We start from the raw sequence: 21,189 nt of genomic DNA on the forward strand, positions 1-21,189 counted from the left end.
TAGAAAAGGCTTGTCAGAAGGGCAGTGTTATGATAATTGTGGGGGATTTTAACATGCGAGTAGATTGGGAAAATCAGGTCAGCACTGGATGTCAAGAGAGAGAATTTGTAGAGATGGCTTTTTAGAACAGCTTGTTGTTGAGCCACTAGGGGATCGGCTGTACTGGATCGGGTATTGTGTAATGAACCGGAGATGATTAGAGAGATTGAGGTGAAGGAACCCTTAGGAGGCAGTGATCATAACATGACTGAGTTCACTGTGAAATTTGAAAAAGAAAAGCCGAAATCTGATGTGTCGGTATTTCAGTGGAGTAAAGGAAATTACAGTGGCATGAGAGAGGAACTGGCCAAAGTTGACTGGAAAGGGACACTGGCGGGAAAGACAGCAGAGCAGCAGTGGCTGGAGTTTATGCGAGAAATGAGGAATGTGCAAGACAGGTATATTCCAAAAAAGAAGAAATTTTCGAGTGGAAAAAGGATGCAACCGTGATTGACAAGAGAAGTCAAAGCCAAAGTTAAAGCTAAGGAGAGGGCATACAAGGAAGCAAAAATTAGTGGGAAGACAGAGGATTGGGAAGTTTTTAAAACCTTACAAAAGGAAACCAAGAAGGTCATTAAGAGAGAAAAGATTAACTATGAAAGGAAGCTAGCAAATAATGTCAAAGAGGATACTAAAAGCTTTTTCAAGTATATAAAGAGTAAAAGACAGGTGAGAGTAGATATAGGACCGATAGAAAATGATGCTGGAGAAATTGTAATGGGAGATAAGGAGATGGCAGAGGAACTGAATGAGTATTTTTCATCAGTCTTCACTGAGGAAGACATCAGCAGTATACCGGACACTCAAGGGTGGCAGGGAAGAGAAGTGTGCGCAGTCACAATTACTACAGAGAAAGTACACAGGAAGCTGAATAGGCTAAAGGTAGATAAATCTCCTGGACCAGATGGAATGCACCCTCGTGTTCTGAAGGAAGTAGCTGTGGAGATTGTGGAGACATTAGCGATGATCTTTCAAAAGTCGATAGATTCTGGTATGGTTCCAGAAGACTGGAAGATTGCAAATGTCACTCCGCTATTTAAGAAGGGGGCAAGGAAGCAAAAAGGAAATGATAGACCTGTTAGCTTGACATCGGTGGTTGGGAAGTTGTTGGAGTCGATTGTCAAGGATGAGGTTACAGAGTACCGGGAGGCATATGACAAGATAGGCAGAACTCAGCATGGGATCCTTAAAGGAAAATCCTGCCTGACAAACCTATTACAATTTTTTGAGGAAATTACCAGTAGGCTAGACAAGGGAGATGCAGTGGATGTTGTATATTTGGATTTTCAGAAGGCCTTTGACAAGGTGCCACACATGAGGCTACTTAACAAGATAAGAGCCCATGGAATTACGGGAAAGTTACATACGTAGATAGAACGTTGGCTGATTGGCAGGAAACAGAGAGTGGGAATAAAGGGATCCTATACTGGTTGGCTGCCAGTTACCAGGGGCCGCTTCTTTTTACATTGTACATCAATGATTTGGATTATGGAATAGATGGCTTTGTGGCTAAGTTTGCTGACGATACGAAGATAGGTGGAGGGACTGGTAGTGCTGAGGAAACGGAGAGTCTGCAGAGAGACTTGGATAGATTGGAAGAATGGGCAGAGAAGTGGCAAATGAAGTACAATGTTGGAAAGTGTATGGTTATGCACTTTGGCAGAAAAAATAAACGGGCAGACTATTATTTAAATGGAGAAGGAATTCAAAGTTCTGAAATGCAACGGGACTTGGGAGTCCTCGTACAGGATACCCTTAAAGTTAACCTCCAGGTTGAGTCAGTAGTGAAGAAGGCGAATGCAATGTTGGCATTCATTTCTAGAGGAATAGAGTATCGGAGCAGGGATGTGATGTTGAGGCTCTATAAGGTGCTGGTGAGACCTCACTTGGAGTACTGTGGGCAGTTTTGGTCTCCTTATTTAAGAAAGGATGTGCTGACGTTGGAGAGGGTACAGAGAAGATTCACTAGAATGATTCCAGGAATGAGAGGGTTAACATATGAGGAACGTTTGTCTGCTCTTGGACTGTATTCCTTGGAGTTTAGAAGAATGAGGGGAGACCTCATAGAAACATTTCGAATGTTAAAAGGCATGGACAGAGTGGATGTGGCAAAGTTGTTTCCCATGATGGGGAAGTCTAGTACTGTAATTGCTGAAAAATTCACTGAACAATTACATGTATATAAGTGATTATATAAAAACACAAGCAAGCACAAGGAAGTTAAACGACAAGAAAAATAACAATTGTACACCACAATCCAACATACCAAAAGCAATTGTTGTCAAGTTACTGTTGTACATTCTCTTGATGCTGCTTTTCCACATACTATCCCTAAAAGTTCAAACTGAGGCTGCATCCAGATTGATGTTAATTTCCATTTAGTGAAGGAGATTGTATGTGGCAAGTGTGAGTATTTGTGGCCTTAAATGTCCCAGCCTCTGAATTGTACTGCCTTACCTTCCTAACGCTTAGGCTGCCCATCAATACTGTAGTGCAGTGTCTTGAGGCAGCATTCTAGACTACATGACTGAAGGGCAGGTGAAAAGTCACTGTTGTACCAATAAGTGGGAGCTCAAATGGTGTCATCTTGAGAGACACCATGCTGACTACCTTCTCCATTAGCCTTGAGGGTTCTGCAATATTTGAATCTGGATCCTTAACTGCTGCAACCTGAGCCCAGCTGGCAAAAGCTGAGCTTGACTGTCATAAACTGAGGTTTTACAGCCCTCACATGTTCAGAGGCCTATGACTGTTTTGCAACAAAAGCTAAGATATCCACTACCAGACACTTACATCATTATCCATATACTACTAAAACTCTCATGCTCTGTTTTTCTTTTTGTGACCTCCAATTAGCGCAAAAGGTGCATTACAGCGGCACTTTTTTTGGCTAAATTAAATTAAAATGCGCTAACTTACAGAATGCAGGCAAAGTTCAGGGTTATATATTCGTATAAAATTGCTCATTTGCCAAAAATCAATAAGCTGCCTTTCACCCGAGACCCGATCGGCCATCATGGAAATCGAGACGCCACAGCCTGACACGTGCACGGCCAGCCTCAGCAGTGCCTCACGAGGCTCACAGAGCTGTCTCCACCTTCCATGGAGACCACAACGCCACAGCCTGACGCATGTGCACGGCCAGCCTCAGCAGCTTGGAGGCTTTGGTGTTACTGTTTCCTATCTTCTATCAAGCATTAGGGTAAAAGTATATGGGTAGCCTAATTATGCTGCGTGGAAAGAGAAGGGGGACATTATGGTCAAGAGATGACATCATCGGGAAGCGGTAAGGAGAGGGAGAGAACAAGAATCCAATCAGGCCAGGGCCGCACAACTCCAGGATCAGAGAGAAAGGAGAAATGGTAGAAGAGATGAAGAGACGAAGGATGAAAGGGCTGTGCGTCTCCAGAATGACAAAAACAGGCAGAGAAGGAGGCGAGAAGAAGAGACAGAGGAGAAAAGGAAAGATCAACTCGAGAATATGCAGCACAGAGCAATTATTGCAAGAGTTGCTGAAGACGACAATGGCCGCTTTCGACGACAATACCTCAACAGAAAGAGCAAGGCAAAATGCACGACTTGCATGCCCTCACATTTCTGCTGATGTTGGTTCGATGACCAGAGTATGCCCTCACTGTTGTGCCTTCCTATTCACTGGAGAAACCGCGCATTTCTGCTGTATGAAGGGAAAGGTCAGGATAGGCAATTTGTAGCCTCTACCTAATGAACTCCTCAATTTGTACAGCAATGATGAACCTATTGCAAATGAGTTCAGGAAGAACATCAGACAATACGATTGCCTCTTCCCAATGACATCCTTTGGTGCCAAAGAAGTCATTCCAACTAGGAATCGATGGAATCCTTCTGTGATTATTCAAGGCCAAATCCATCATTACATCGGACGTTTAATTCCAGACCCCACCCAGCAAGCCCGATTCCTTCAAATTTACTTCATGGATATTTAATGTTCATTCTGGTCACGTATTTGTCTTGCTATGCATCTTTCTTCTTTAATAAGTTGAGTTTTTTTTCTTTAATTTCCAAATCAAAGAGATAGCAATAGCATTCAGGAAACCTTAATGTTCATTCTGGTCACATCAGACTGCACTACCCACAATACACTGGAGGAACTCAGCAGGTCGGGCAGCATCAGTGGAAATGATGAGTCAACGTTTCGGGCCAGAACCCTTCGTCAGGACTGAAGAAAGAAGGTGGGGGAGGGTTGGAAGAAGGCTCATAGTTTCAGTTGAAAAATCAGTAATTTGAAAGACAAAGGGGTGAGGAGGGGAAGCAGGGACGTCATAGGCAGGAAAACAATGGGTAGTAGAAGAAGGAGGTGGAACCATGAGGGAGGTGATAGGCAGCTGGGGGAGGGGGCAGAGTGAAATAGGGATAGGGGAATGGAGGGGGAGGGAATTACTGGAAGTTGGAGAAAGTGGAGAGGGGTGGAGAGGGAAAGATGTGCTTAGTGGTGGGGTCCTGTTGAAGGTGGCGGAAGTTGCGGAGGATAATGTGCTGGATCCAGAGGCTGGTGGGGTGGTAGGTGAGGACAAGGGGGGGAACTCTGTCCCTGTTGTGGTTGCGGGAAGATGGGGTGAGGGCCGAAGTGTTGCCTCACCTGTAAGCGTAAGTGCTACACCTGTCCCTACACCTCCTCTCTTCCCACCATTTAGGGCCCCAAACAGTCCTTCCAATATATCCCAGTTCAGACTGCACTACCCTTCTCTCAAAGGGTGCCCCAACGGGTCACCCCGTTGTCTAGTATTTGATAAAGATGGACTCTATTTTACGAATGAAACATAACATCTTAGAGAGGTTTTGAGAATATTGTTGGATTGTCATTATTTGTTGTTGTCACAGGAGTGGTCGGAGGAGTCCATTAGGACAGAAATAGTGTGTGGTCTTGTAGCTTTCTCCATGGTAAAGCTGAAAGCTATGTGCTTGATAATTCACCATATGCAAATTTTCCTTTAAGCTTGTCTATAAAGAATTTAGTGGGTCAGGTTGAAAGTCTGCATCAGCATTATAATGTAAGTGAAATGCCAGCATCTAAGGTGGTAGAGTGGTAGCAAATGTATTGTCATATCTTCTAGGACATGGCTACAGTGGTTGAATAGCTATGCAAGGTACAAATATGTAATCAGGTTCGTGGGTCTGGCAAGTGATACAGAAAGTACTCCCTGTGAATAGGTATTTAATCATTTATTTACAAACAGTAAAAGTTCGACCAAACATTCATGTTTCCCAAGTTACAGACATAAGTACATTCAACAAACATACTTAGTTAAAGTGCGCGCATACCACACCTTCCCAATGATCGTGTCTTAAACAAAGAAAGAAGAGGGCAAGCCCCTTCCACGTGCTATTTTATATACCCAAGATATTTGAAAGTAGACACCAGACGTCTATCCAATGGGAAAAGCAGCTGTACCTTCTAGACTAACCAATCACAACGGAAGCAGCTTTTGCCAATCTGAGAAAAGCATACTCCTACGGGAAAATCTTTCACCCCTACCACCTGTTTTTCAAACTTTAGGGTGGTAGGCAGTGGTATTTCCCAGAGATCAGTGTGGGTGCTGTTTCAAATATCTTCAAGGTTTGGTGGATGTGGAGAGCAAAATCTCAACATTTCCAAACAACGCCAAGCTTGGAAATGCGATGAATTGTAAAGATGATGGTAAAGAGTAGGAGATCAGAGAGACCTGGAAGAATCAGCAGTCAAGTGCTAGATGAAAGTTATATAGTGAAATGTAAAGTGAAACATTATGACAAAAAGAGAGGATTTGATATAGACTAAATAATCCCGTTCTAAAATGTGTACCAAAACAGACAAAACAATTGCATAGAACTTTGAATGGAAGGAAATATTGAGAGAGCAGTTGGAAGAGTGTAATCATGGGTTTCATAAATAGCTTGCAAAGCAGTGAGGTTATATTAAATTTTTATAAAATAGTGATTAGATCACAATGAGCATTGCATACTGTTCTAGTCACCACATTTTAGAAAGGACGAGAAATTTAAAGAGAGGGTGTAGAAGAGAATTACTTCAGTGGTTTTAGAAATAAATCATTTGGATTGGCGAACCTAGAATCACTTGCCTTGGTCAAAAAAAGACTGAGAAGTGTTTTGATAGAGTTGAGTAAGCTCCTGAGAAGTTTAGATTAGATATGTAGATAGAAGCTGTTCCATTAGCAGAAAGTTTAAGAGACAGAGCACAGATGAAAGGTGAAAGGTAAAAGATTCAAGAGGATGTCAGGGGGATACTTTTATGAAGGCAGATGTTGAAAGCAGAATCAAAAGGAAATTGGATTACCTTTTGAGGGAAAAAAATTTACGGGCAATGCAGGGAAATGAGATCAGGGGCCTAATTGTTGAAATTGCTGTCTTCTGAAACTTCTAAGACACCTTCTTCAAAGAAAATTAGGTTTTGTCAGCATTCATTAAGTGGCATTCCTACCCCTGTGTGGTGCCCAAGGGGCACATTGAATTCCAGCTGAAGTACAGGCATGACATTTGGGTGTCATGGTAATGTAGCAGTTAGTGTAATGCTATTATGGTGCTAGCAACCTGGGTTCAATTCCACTACTGTCTGTAAGGAGTTTGTACGTTCTTCCCATGTCTTCTCAGTTTTTTTCTGAGTGCTCCGTTTTGCTCTCACATTCCAAAGATGTATGGGTTAATTGGTTAATTAGTCACATGGGTATAATTGGGCAGTGCTGGCTTGTAGGGCCAGAAGGGCCAGTTACCAAGGCATATCACAAACTAAATAATTAAATAAATAACAGTGTGACTAGTTTCTAAGATATTTAATAATTCTGTAATTACTTTTGTCTTACCACTTGCTAATGTCCTAGATGTATATTAAACTCTGGCAGACTAAGACAACTGCTGCTTGTCCCATCATAGCACAGTTTTAGTGTATTCATGAATAATGAAATTTCTAGCATCGGGTTTTTTTTTACTTGGTCACTAGCAGTTGGCCTCAGTAAATACAGCAGATTTATCAGTGAGAATTATTACTGAACTTGAAAGATGTAGAAGCTGGGAATAGTTGCAACTAGCTACTATATAAAATCAACTTGATAGCATTTCTTACCCTCATGCATCAGCTAACCATAGAAGAAAGGCAGTTTTAAATGTTAGGTGTTGGGAAAATGTACGCTTTAAAAAGAGCATGGCGCAATTGAGGTTTCAAAGATACATTCAATGTCGGAGAAATGTATACAATATACATCCTGAAATTCTTTTTCTTAGCAGCCATCCGCAAAATCAGAGGAGTGCCCCAAAGAATGAATAACAGTTAAATGTTAGCAACCCAAAGCCCTCCCACCTCCTGCCACCCACACATAAGCAGCAGCAAAGCAATGATTCCTCCTTCCCCCACCAGCAAAAGAAGCATCGGTGCCCCCCCCACCTACCGAGCACTCATGCATGCAGCAAAGCATCGGTAAAGACTTGCAGTATCCCAAAGACTACTCGTTCACCTGGTATTCGACATACCTCAGGCTCTCTGTCTCTCCCTAATAAGGGAAAAAGAGGTGTTCCCATTTCACAGCAAAGGGGGAGACATAACAAACAACTCACTGGTTTGCCATGTTAAAAGTCTGTTGCGTTGCTCTTTCCGAGCTCTGTGCCCAAAGAACTCAGGTCTTTGGGCACACAGCCAGCAGCCAGCTTGCTGCTTTCAATCTTCCGTCTCCCATGACACACCAATTTCTTGCAGAGGCAGCGACTTTGAGTCCGCCCACCTCCAGGGCCACAAAATCCCGGCACCCTGAAGGTGCGCTAGTCTTCTAGGCCACGTTCTTGGTATATCAAATAGTGGCCAGTCGTGTGACCCCGAGAGCGGGTCCCATTCCCACAGAGAACCAAAGTCAAACTGTAACTCCAGGTCAAGGTCTTCAAAAGAACCCTGAAAGGGAAAGATAGAGATATTAAAGATAGAAATAGAGCTGTTTCTGAAGCAAAGGAGTTGCCATTAGGTGCCATCGTCCTTCTAAGCTCCTCCTAATCACAATGAGATGTCAGTTATTTAAGGAATAATCAAAGTATTTCAGTAATTTTGTGGAGTAACTTCAATCCTTTCCAACAAAATTCATCATAATTTAGAAAACATTGACAAAGGAAGATTAAGATGGATGAGCATTCTCTTCCAGAAAATAAGTTGCCCTTCTGGCAGCTGAAGTTCCAAGAAGGAAGTGAATGCATCTGACTTGTAAAATCTCTGTTCACGTATTTATAGCTTGTTCAATAGACTCATTGAATTCAAGGATCGCTAGGGACCCCATGATGTCAACATTTTAGAATTCTTGTTTTATGAATACATATTGGTGCCAACATCTCTGGGTAGACATGCATCACATGTTTGTGCCATTTACCATTACCTTTCTCAGTGCATATAATAAATTATATTGATCTCAATATAGCCTAAGCAGGAATGTGTATTTGAATCTCAAAGGCCCACAGTATTTGAGCTAAATGGCTATTGTTTGCCGTTTATGCACTAATGTAATTTTCTCTGACTTTATCAGGCAAATGGGCATGGACCTGGTACCCAGGAAGGACTTTGAAATGGTTGATCCCGATCAGATAAGTGTAGCAGATCTCTATAAACTGGTAAGTACTTAGTAGTCTTGTTTGTCTTGTGTGTAAAAGCCAGAAATTCCAACTGACTAATTCTTAAGAATTACAATTGTTATTATCAGTGTAGAGGCAATCTATGGACTCCCAGAATTTACTTTGAACACTAGAACATGTTCCATAATAGCAGAAATCTTTGAGAAATGGTTGAATGTTCCTCCAAAGTTGGGTGCTAGGAGCAACGAAAGAAATTTAAACAGGGATAGTTCCTCTCTAGTATTTTTAAATTCTTGCCAAAATAGCTAAGAATTGAAACAGGATTGCAAACAAGTAGGGAAATAGAGCTAAAGCTTGATTTATATCTCTGATAGCAGGTGTATAATGAGGAATTATAAGGATCATGCATAATTATTACTTTGAGCATTGTGAAAAGCTTGTTTCAGTAGATCTGCTTTATCTAAAAATCAAGTATATCGCCATTAACAGAGCACTGGAAATCCCTCAAACATTTTTGTTAACCATTAGAAATATCCCAATGGAACAATCATGTTCCTTCTCTCCTCTTCCTATTCTAACTCTCACCTGACATTTATTTCATGAAAGTAACTTCCACCATAGTTCAGCCAAATGAAACCAGCATTATAAAGGATATTTGCCATGTGCTTCTTGCAGAATTGGTCATTTTCATTGAAACAATACAAGATTTCTTTCTGCTTTTAAGATACAGATTTATTTATTTATCACATGTACTTCAGAACATACTGTCAAATGTGCCATTTTTGTTGACAACCAACACAACCTAAGGGTCAGCACATAACAAGCCCTTTCTCTCTGTCTCAGTCTCTCTCTCACACACACACACACACACACACACACACACACACACACACACACACACACACCTACCTCCACTACAAGGACAGGCTGCCCCCAAAGACTTTGGCCCCTGACTCACAGATTCTCAAACGTTGGACCTCTGAAATCTGGACATGCTAACCCAGGAATCTTGGCGGGGTTCACAGGGCCTGGTGCCTCCTGCTTCCACAGACTTCTAACCCCAGGACTCGCCGACTGAAGGGTGGAGGGGGTCACCAGCTTTCATGCTCAGGGCCCACCAGTATGGTCCTTACCATGGGAATTACTGGTCTTTGTCCTCAGAGCTTGTCAACCCAATCCACAGGGATTGCTAGCTTTTAGCACTCCAGTCTGGATTCTGATCACCAGCTCCTGCTCTTGACTCATCCTTTACTGCCCCAGACCTCCAACCCCATCCCCCATCCCTGCCCCAGAACCCTACTTGACCCCCTACCTCACGCGTTGTCACCAGAATATTTCCTACAAATCTAAAATATGTCTGAGCCAGGACCTTGACAGACATCGCAGCTCAGCGCCATCTTGGATGCGATGCAATATTCTATAGAATGCAACACAAAATGTTGAAAAGGCCTGTAGACTTTCACGTTTCCAAAGTAGGGAGAGCTTTCTTCTTTACCATTATGGGATAAGTTTGGCTTTAGAATGGAGCAAAAAGTGAAACCGATTTTTTTTAGTTTTGAAATAACTCACACTGCATTGATGAAGATGATGAAAGACATTCTAACCTATTTGTTTTGCTGTCTGCAAGGGCCTAAAACCATTCAACTCCAGTACAGTATTTAATTATTCCGTAAATAACCCCATTTTAAAAAAATCAACACTACTCCATCTGTATTAATTAATTACTGTATTTATATTTATTTATTAATTGTTTTTATCAGAGGAAGCAATTATTAAAAGAACCTTTTGATAAGAACAAATACCCAGCCTTATTGCACTTTCCAGCACGACATTCATTGCCTGCAAGTCAGAGCTTGTCAAGTACATATTAAAGTTCCTTTTAAAGTGAAATTTAATCTTGCTGTCCATTTCATTTGATGGAAGAAAACTACAAAAAGTAGTGGATACAGTTCAGTACATCACAGGTAAAGTCCTCACCACCATTGCACACATTTAGAAGGAACGCTGTCACAGGAAAGCAGCATCCATCATCAAGGACCCCCACCACTCAGGCCATGCTCTCTTGTCGTTGCTACCATCAGGAAGAAGGTACAGGAGCCTCAAGTCCCACATCACCAGCTTCAGGAACATCAGAACAAGAGCTCTTCCATCAGCTCTTGAACCAAAGGGAATAATTTCAATCACCCCAAAACTGATGCCACAACCTATGGACTCATTTTTAAGGACTCTACAACTCATGTTCTCAATATTTATTGTTTGTTTATTATTATTTTTTCTTTTCTTATTGTATTTGCACAGTTTATTGTCTTTTGCATATTGCTTGTTTGTCTTTCCCCGTCATGTGCACATTTTCATTGATTCTATTTTGTTTCTTTCTATTTGAATACCCTCAAGAAAATGAATCTCTGGATAGTTAAGGTGACATATATGTACTTTAATAATAAATTTACTTTGAACTTTGATTTAAGCTACTTATAATTTTGAATACCTAAATTAATTCAAGAGCCATGAGGTAACATTGCAGCTCTAAAACCTTTGGTTAAGACAACACTTGGACTATTGCGCTCAGTTCTGGTTGACTCACTATTGCCAGGATGTTGAAACTTTAGAGAGGGAGCAGAGGAGATTTATTAGGGTGCTGCCTGGATTAGAGAGTATGTCTCATGTGAAAGCGAGCTAGGGCTTTTCTCTTTAGAGTAAATGAGGATGAGAGGTAACTTGATAGAGGTGTATAAGATGATAAGGGGCATATGTAGGTAGACAGTCTGCACCTTTTTCCAATGGCTGAAATGGCTAATACAAGAGGGCATACTTTTAAGGTGCTTACAGAAACATGTAAGTGGTATGTCATAGGTAGGATTTTTACACAGAAAGTGTTTGGTGCATGGACTGTGCTTCTATATGTGGCAGATGTATGAGGGACATTTAAGAGACTCTTAGATAGGAACATGGATGAAAGAAAAATGAAGACCCATGTGGGAGTGAAGCATCAGATTGATCTTGGGGTTGGTTAAAAAGCCCTCATAACATCGTGGACTGAAGGCCAAGTACTGTGTTGTACTGTTCTATGTTTTAATTAAATCTTCCTTCTGCCTCCTTTTTTCTAAAGAAATCATCACTACCTTATTCAGTCATTCCTCATAGCAGCTATTTACCAATCCAGGCAAGCCTCGTAGATTTTTATACCCTCTCGAGTGCAATCATGCCATGCCTGTAATGCTGTGTCCAGAATTGTTTATTTTCTCCACCTAACTGACCAGATCTTGTATCTCCTTGTGATAATGTACCTTCCTTGGCCAATTTGTATGTCACCAAGAAGCACAGAAACATTGACATTAAAACAAAAATGGGTTATTCAGCTCTTCAAACCTGCTCCACCATTCAAACAATTATTGATGATCCTCTATCTCAGTGTCATATTCCCATTCTCTCCTAATATTACTTCGATGCATCTTACCGAAAAATCTATCTCCTTAAATAAACTCAGCAACTTGGCCTCTACCAAAAGGTCTAAATATTATGCTCCTGCATTTGGGCCTGCTAAATCTTGTGTAACTTCATGGGTTACAGCTCAGTCCTTAATGTGTCACTAAGCTATCTTTGGACCCAATTTTCCACTCTGCTTTGTATCCTATAGGCTTTTACTCTTTTGACTAACCTGCATGTGGGTCTGAAGTTTTGCTAAAATATACAATGCCCAGTATTCATCTGCAGCATTTTCAACTGATCTGAGAAATAGTTTTTTTAGTGACAAAAGACCAGCACTCTAACTAATTTTTTCAGTGCCATTCCTCCCTTAAAATATTCTTTTATGAACTCAGTGTTGAATGAGTACCTGTCTACAGCTAACACTTCTTTTGCTGGATGACATAGAGGTGGATCACAGACAGTGATGGAAACTATGTGGGTGGAGTCATCGAAGTGTTCAGTACTAAGATATTTTTACCCAGAGTTTATAACACCCCACAAATATATCTAGATGTCCTAGTGAGCAAGATTTATGCAGGCTATTTGTAATAAGATAAATGATTTGATAGCCCAAATAGAAATATGTAAGTACTGTATGTCTTTATAGTTGTTCTAGAGCAGGTGTTCTTAACCTTTTCAATGCTATGGACTCCTTGGGCAGTCCAGTGAAGCCTATGGACCTCTTCTCAGAATAATGTATTTAAATATATGAAACAAAATACATAGGATTACAAAAGAAACCAATTATATTGAAACATAATTATAAAAATGTAGAAAACTTATTTGTGATATAGTAATATATGTACTTCTCTATTAGCATGTTAAATAAAAAGACTATACATGTAAAATTAAATTTTCTTTTTAAAGACATATCAATGGTTGCTTAGACTGAATAAGTATGTTAAACTGTTGGTGGTCTTTGACAAAGCAACATGCATGTCATGTTGGACATCCAATCGCAGGGCTATCTGTTAATGGGCCAGCTGCATCGCACGAGTGTCTGCATATAGGAGGATTGTGATTATGTTCGATCTAGTGGCCAGTCTATTAACTACCATAATTTCAAACTAATGATGAGTGTGCCGAAATGATATATTTAGATTATGACCCTCTGTCCTCATTTATTGTCATTTAGGAATGCATACATTAAGAAATGATACAATGTTCCTCCAGAGTGATATCACAAAAAAAAGGACAAACCAAAGACTGACATTGACAAGACCACATAATTATAACATATAGTTACAGCTGTGCAAAGCAATACCATAATTTGATAAAGAGCAGACAATGGGCACGGTAAAAAAAAGTCCCAAAGTTCTGATCGACTCCCGATAGTCCCCGATAGCAGGCGGCAGAAGGAGAAACTCTCCCTGCCATAAACCTCCAGGTGCTGACAACTGTCGATGCATTGGCACCTAACCACAGCTGACTCTGAGTCCGTCCGAAAACGTCGAGCCTCCGACCAGCCCTCTGACACCGAGCACCATCTCTGCCGAGCGCTTCGACCCCGTCCCGGCCACTGAGCAACAAGCAAAGGCGAGGAATCGGGGCCTTCCCCTCCAGAGATTCTGGATCACACAGTAGCAGCGGCAGCGAGAAAGGCATTTCAGAAGTTTCTCCAGATGTTCCTCCATTCTCTCACGTCTGCCTCCATCAAATCAGGATTGTGCACGGCACCCTACTTGACAGATTACAGATATCATTCACCAGAGTGGCCGCGCAAACTGTGTCACGCTGCCATCTTCTCCTCCTCCTTTATATTTTGTGATATTTGTAACAACAGTAATGCTATTTAAAATCATCCATGATTTCTATTAGTGACAAAGTCACAGGTACTGCTAATACTACTGTGGTTTGTTGCCTACATTCATAATTGAAGAAAATTCTATATTGCAGTTAGTGAAAATAAAGATATAAAATTTTCCATATCCAAGTTCACCCTGAGGGGTCTGTGGACCCCTGGTTAAGAATCCCTGTTCTAGAGGCATGCTTATAGGATGATCAGAACTGGGAACTCAATATTTCAGATTACTTGATAAAAATGGAAAGCAACATGAATTAGATAATAGGAGCAATTATAAGATTAGAAGGTGGTAGAGTTGGAATTGGTTTATCATTGTCGCATATACTGAGATACAGTTTTATATACTGTTCATATAGATAGATGATTACACTGTGCGTTAATGTAGAACAAGATAAGACAATAACAATGCAGAATAAAGAGTAATGGCTACAGAGAATGTTCAATTCAGGTAACCAATAAGGTGGAAGATCATAATCAAGGAGATTGTGCAATTTAGTCAAAAGTGTAATTTATTGTGCTAAAGAACTGTTGATAATCTTATCAATACTATAATCTTACAACAGTGGGGTCAAAGCTATCCTTGGGTCTGATGGTACAGCTTTCAGGCTTTTGTATCTTATGTCCAATGGAAGAGGGGAATAGGGGATTGGTGGGGTTTTTGATTATGTTAACTGCTTTAGTAAGGCAGTGAGGAATATAGTCAGAATCCATGGAGGGGAGGCCATAGAGAGGGTCCAGAGAAGATTCACAAGAATGATCCCAGATCTGAAAGGTTTAATCTATAAACAGTGTTTAATGTGTCTGGGCCTGTACACAATGGAGTTCAGCAGAATGAGAGGAGATCTCATTGAAACTTACCAGGTACTGAACGGCCTGGATAAAGTTTATATGGAAAGATTGTTTCCATTAGTAGGAGAGTCTAGGATGAGAGCACAGCATAACAACAAAGGGACACCCTTTAGAACTGTGATAAGGATGAATTTCTTCAGCCAGTGGTTACTGACTTTGTGGAATTTGTCATTGCATGTATCTAGGGCAGTAACTGATGGGCTCATGATTAGCAAAGGGAGAAAAAAGCTTAAAAGAAAATCAGCCATGAATGAATGGTGAAGGAAACTCAATCACAATGAGATGAATGGCTTAATTCTGTTCCTATACCTTATGGTAAGGAGGTGGGGTATTTCTGTGAGTCAAGGTAGATATTAGTGTGGTGCTAGGTTGTCAAATAAATGCAATGTATTTTGATGAGGAATCAAATTTTGTTGAAATAAGTAATGCCAGAGGAAATAAGACAGGAGGCAGCTTGGTCTAGAAGCTGCCAAACAGTTGCCTCACAATGGGACAAAATGTGACTGGTGAAATATTAAAGGCATGCAAGAAGGGAATTGTAGTTATCATAGGAAATTTTAGACTGTATATTGATTGAACTAATCAAACTGGCAAGAGTACCATGGAAAAATAACTTTTTAAAATTATTTCTCTGAGCAGTATCTACACAACGTATCAAAGAATGGGCTATGTTAGACTTTTCATGTATGATGAGACAGGGCTGTTAAGAGATCTTGTAATAAAGGATCCTCTGGGAAGAAGTGATCACAACATAATTAGAATTCCTGAAGGCACAAGTGCCTGTAAATGGGGAATCTAGAACAACACAGGAAGTGCAAGAGGAACTAAATAGGTCAACCTGTATCTATACATCTATCCATCAATGTTTGTGGTTGAGACCCTACATCTGGATTGTGGCCTGATAAAGGGTCTCCACCCGAAACATTGACTGTCCATTTTCCTCCATAATGCTACCTGAACTCTGAGTTCCTCCAGCACTTTGTTGATTGGTAGTAGAATTCCTGAGACAGTTTGCAGGCAAATAGCTTGGATGTAAAAGAAGTGCCTTCGTCTTAAATTATAAAGGGATGAAGAGAGGGTTGTCTTAAGTGGATTGAGCAAATAGTCTAAAGAAAAGGTTGGTAAATATGCAATGGCAGATACTTGAGCATCATACTCAGCATAAATTTATCTCAATCAGAAAGAGGGTGTCAATGAGCCACCCATGAGTCATAGAGAAGTACAGCTGAGAAACAGGCCTTTCAGCCCATCTAGTCCATGTCAAAACAATTTAAACTGCCTACACCATCGACCTGCACCGGGACCATGCCCTCCATACCTCTACTATTGATGTACTGTACCTTTCCAAACTTTTGTTAAACATTGAAATCAAGCTTGCATGCACTACTTGTGCTGGCAACTCATTCCACACTGTCACATCCTCTGAGTGAAGAAGATTCCCCTCATGTTCCCCTTAACCCATGACCTCTGGTTATAGTCCCACGCAACCTCAGTGGAAAAAGCCTGCTTGCATTTACCCTATCTATACTCCTCATAATTTTGTATACCTCTGTCAAATCTCTTCTCAGTCTTCTATGCTCTAAGGAATAAGGTCCTAACCTCTTCAATCTTTCCCTATAACTCAGTTCCTCCAGACCCAGCAACAGCCTTCTGAGTTTTCCCTGTACTCTTTCAACCTTACTTATATCTTTCCTGTAGGTAGGTGACCAAAACTGCACACAATACTCCCAATTAGGCCTTACCAATGCCTTAAGCAACTTCAACATAGCATCTCATCTCCTGTACACAATACATTGATTTATGAGGGCCAACATGCCAAAACCTTTCTTTACGAACCTATATATGTGACAGGTACTTTCAATGAACTAGGACCTGTAATCCCAGATCCCTTTGTTCTACCACACTCCTCAGTGCCCTGCCGTTCCCTGTGCAAGACCTACCCTGGTTGGTTCTCCTGAAGTGTAACATCTTGCACTTGTCTGCATTAAATTCCATTTGCCATTTTGTGGTCCATTTTTCTAGCTGATACTGTTCCCTTTGCAAGACATGATAGCCTTCATCACTGTCTACTACACCCAAGTCTTGGTGTCATCTGCAAATTTGCTGATCCAGTTAACCACATTATCATCCAGTTCATTGATATAGATGACAAACAATGGACCCAGCACTGATCCCTGCTGCACAGCATTAATCACAGGCTTCCAGTCAGAGAGGCAACCATCTTTTAGCACTCTTCGGCTTCTCCCACAAAGCCAATGTCTAATCCAAGTTACACCTCATCTTGAATGCTGAGTAACTGAACCTTCCTGATCAACCTCCCATGTGGGACCTTGTCAATTGTCTTGCTAAAGTCCATGTAGACAACATTCATTGCCTTGCATTCATCCACATTCCATTCAAGGTAACTTCCTTGAAAAACTCTGTAAGATTGGTTAGACCATGCACGAAGCAATGCTGACTATCCTTAATGAATCAATGTATATCCAAATGCTTATATATCTGGTCCCTTAAGATCCCTTACCCCATCTTTCCCACAACTGATGTCAGACTCACCGGCCTATGGTTTCCTGGTTTATGTCTAGAGCCTTTCTCAAGCAGCAGAACAACATTGGCTATCCTCTAATCCTCTGGTACCTCTCCTGTCACTAAGGTTGACTTAAACATCCCAGCTAGGGCTCCAGCAATTTCTGCATTTGCCTCCCATGAGGCCGGAGGAAGCACCTTATCAGGTCCTGGAATTTATCCACCCTGATTTGCTCCAGGATCGCAAACACAGCCTCCTCTGTAATCTGTACCGGGTCCATGAAGTTGATGCTGCTTTGCCTCTCTTCTGTAGACTCTGTGCCTATCTCCTGAGTGAATACAGATGTAAAGAATTCATTTAAGACCTCACCTATCTGTTTTAGCTCCACACTTGGATTACCATTCTGGTTTTTCAAAGGACCAATTTTGTCCCTTGCAGTTGTTTTGCTCTTCACATATCTGTAGAATTCCTTAGGATTGTCCTTCGCCTTGTCTGCTAAAGCAATTTCATGCCTTCTTTTAGCCTTACAGATTTATTTCTTTAGTGATTTCTTGCATTTCTTATAATCCATAAGCACCACATTTGTTTCTCCTTGCATATACTTGCTATCCACCTCCCTTTTTCTCTTAAGCAGGGCCTCAATGTCTTGAAAATCAAGGCTGCATACACTTGTTCTCTTTACCTTTTATTCTGACAGGCACATATAAGCTTTGTACTCTCAAAATTTTACTTTTGAAGGCCTTCCACTTACAAAGTACACCTTTGCCAGCATACAGCCTGTCCCAATCCATACTTGACCGATCATTTCTGATACTGTCAAAACTGGCTTTTCTCCAATTTAGAATCTCAACCTGCGGACCAGACCTATCTTTTTGCATAAACACAAAATAATCTGCAGATGCTGGGGTCAAAGCAACTCTAGGACATCTCAAATGTCCTCTTTCTTTAAGGATCGTGGTTTCCCTTCTGCCGTCATCAGTTATGCCCTCACCCGCAACTCCTCCATTTCCTGCACTTCGACCTTCACCCCATCCTCCCGCCACCACAACAGGGACAGAGTTCCCCTTGTCCTCACCTACCACCCCACCAGCCTCCGGATCCAGCACATTATCCTCCGCAACTTCCGCCACCTTCAATAGAACCCCACCACTAAGCACATCTTTCCCTCTCCACCTCTCTCAGCTTTCCGCAGGGATCGATCCCTCCACGACTCCCTGATCCACACGTCCATCCCCACTGATCTCCCACCCGGCACTTATCCCTGTAAGCGTAAGTGCTACACCTGTCCCTACACCTCCTCTCTTGCCACCATTCAGGGCCCCAAACAGTTCTTCCAGGTGAGGCAACACTTCACTTCTGAGACTGTTGGGGTCATCTATTGCATCCGGTGCTCACGGTGTGGCCTCCTGTACATTGGTGAAACCCGACGCAGATTGGGGGACTGCTTCATCGAGCACCCCTGCTCCGTCTGCCACAAACAGGATCTCCCAGTAGCCACCCACTTCAACTCTGCTTCCCATTCCCATTCGGATATGTCCATACATGGCCTCCTCTACTGCCATGTTGAGGCTAAACTCAGGTTGGAGGAGCAACACCTCACATACCATCTAGGTAGTCTCCAGCCCTTTGCTATGACCATAGACTTCTCCAACTTCCGGTAATTCCCTCCCCCTCCCTTCTCCTATCTCTATTTCACTCTGCCCCCTCCCCCAGCTGCCTATCACCTCCCTCATGGTTCCGCCTCCTTCTACTACCCATTGTGCTTTCCCCTATTCCTTCTTCACCTTTCCTGCCTATCGTCTCCCTGCTTCCCCTCCTCCACCCCTTTATCTTTCCCCTTACTGGGTTTTCACCTGGAACCTACCAGCCTTCTCCTTCCCACCCTCCCCCCACCTTCTTCATAGGGCCTCTGCCCCTTCCCTCTTCAGTCCTGACGAAGGGTTCCGGCCCGAAACGTTGACTGATCGTTTCCACGGATGCTGCCCGACCTGCTGAGTTCCTCCAGCATGTTGTGAGTGTTGCTATCTTTTTGCATATTTACTTTGAAACTAATGGCATTGTCATCACTAGATGCAAAGTGCTCCACTACACAAATTTCTGTCATCTGCCCTGTCTCATTCCCTAATAGCAGATCCAGTATCTCATTGGGACTTCTAAGTATTGATGAAGGAAACATTCCTGGATACATTTGACAAATTCTATCCCATTTAGTCCTTTTACAGTATGGGAGTCCTAGTCAATATCACCTACTATAACAACCTTATTTTACTTGCAACAGTCTGCAATCTTTCTACAAATTTGTTCGGGTTCTTACCCCAGATGATCTTCGCCTTCAGCATGAAACCTAATCTGTGGGATAGGGAGTAGTCATAGTTTCCCAATACTGGATGGTCTTTGCTCTTCTCCCGATAGCATTTGTATCACAGGTGACTTTTCTCCCTGCAATAATAGCAGCATCCTTGACTCCCTACACTGGGACCTCTTGTTGACGGAGAGTCTAGTGCAGCCATTCTGCATGGGTTTGACTGGGTCCTAAACAGGAGACGGGCAGCTCATGGTCCAAGATTGGTGAAGGGTGAAGCTACGATTCATAGAGGCTGGGCTTGGGCTAGGCCTCTTTAACCTCATGATGTAGTCCCTCTGCCATTATCAAGATAAATGGATTGGTTGATCAGAGCCTCTGAGCCATCTGCTGGCCCTCCTTCAGTAAGTCTCGGAGTTTGTGGCAGTGTAGAGTGGCCAAGATTCAAGACTCGATTGTGTATTCGGCTGCTGGCTGTCTGCCCTGTAAAATCTTCATCAGACAGTCCAAAGCTCAGCTAGCTCCAGCAGGATGAGAGAGCACCTTCCTCAAGGCAACCTGGAATTCCTCTGAATCCAAGCACATCTCCATTGTTCACTCCCAGTATGCACTGGCCCAGGCCAGGGCTCTTCCAGTCAGAAGAAAGATAATGAAGGCCACCGTTCTGCATTCCGAAGGAATCAGGACGGCTGGAGTTTGAACACTAATGAGCATTGAATGAGGAACCCATAGCAAGAGCCCGGGTTACCGTTGAAAAATCTCCAAGGATGTACTGGCTCCGCAGGGTGACCAACTGGCTCTCCCAGGCGACTTGAGGTTCCTCCTTGTGAAAGCTGACAAACAGCGACATGTATCTCCAGGCTCTGTCTATAAATCTTCTTGCTGTGGCTGGTCACAGCAGACAAAAAAAAACTGATACCCCACTGGGTCCATACTGGCTCAATCATACTGTGACAAGAATCCTTGACGAGGATGGTTTGGACCCAAATGCTGGAGTATCTGAGGCTAGGTCAGGACACGGAATAAATCTGGATCGAGAACTGAGCACCAAACAAAACATAGACGATATCTCTGGTTGGGCTTATGATTGAGCACTGAGGCTCTGTTCAGCTGCTCTTTAAATACTCAATTCTTGGCACCCAAAACATGTTTGCCAATTAGTATGATGGTCCTGAACTCTTATCCATACTCAGGAGAGTTAAAGCATCTAAACCCCAGAAGCTGGTACGATTGGGTGCGCTTCGTAACACATGGAGCCTTTCCCACCTATGCTGTTTATAAATAATGTATCCAAAACAGTGTGTTGAGGATTTGACTGTATCAGTGAGTTTGCTTATCCTGTGGTAGTTTTTGAACAAGAACTCTGTTGGAATGAAGAAAACAAATGCACTGGGAAAATGCACATTTGGGCTCAATCATCGATAAGTGCAGGACAAAACAATGTCACTTATAACAGTCGAACTGTATTTGTACCTGTAGCGATGAAAGCAAATATACCTACATATTCAGTGTCCACAGCCAGAAACATGCATAAAATTGTTTAATACCACTTAGTATTTGCTATAAATGCTTTAAAACATGGACCTGCCTGATTTTTAAAAATTATTTGTAGTGGAGATCATATTA

At 42.0% G+C, this 21,189-nt stretch overlaps 1 protein-coding gene across 8 annotated transcripts in view; it reads left to right on the forward strand.

The window, feature by feature from the left end:
• The window catches only part of dock3 (dedicator of cytokinesis 3), a 966,938-nt gene that overhangs the window by 389,433 nt on the left and 556,316 nt on the right, over positions 1–21,189 (forward strand). For all 8 annotated transcript variants that reach the window (XM_063067780.1, XM_063067785.1, XM_063067784.1 and 5 more), the window contains exon 7: positions 8,571–8,655. In XM_063067780.1, coding sequence (XP_062923850.1) covers positions 8,571–8,655 — 85 coding nt within the window. The remainder of the gene's footprint in view (positions 1–8,570; positions 8,656–21,189) is intronic.

The sequence above is a fragment of the Mobula hypostoma genome, chromosome 15, assembly GCF_963921235.1.
Source record: "Mobula hypostoma chromosome 15, sMobHyp1.1, whole genome shotgun sequence".
NCBI lineage: Eukaryota > Metazoa > Chordata > Chondrichthyes > Myliobatiformes > Myliobatidae > Mobula > Mobula hypostoma.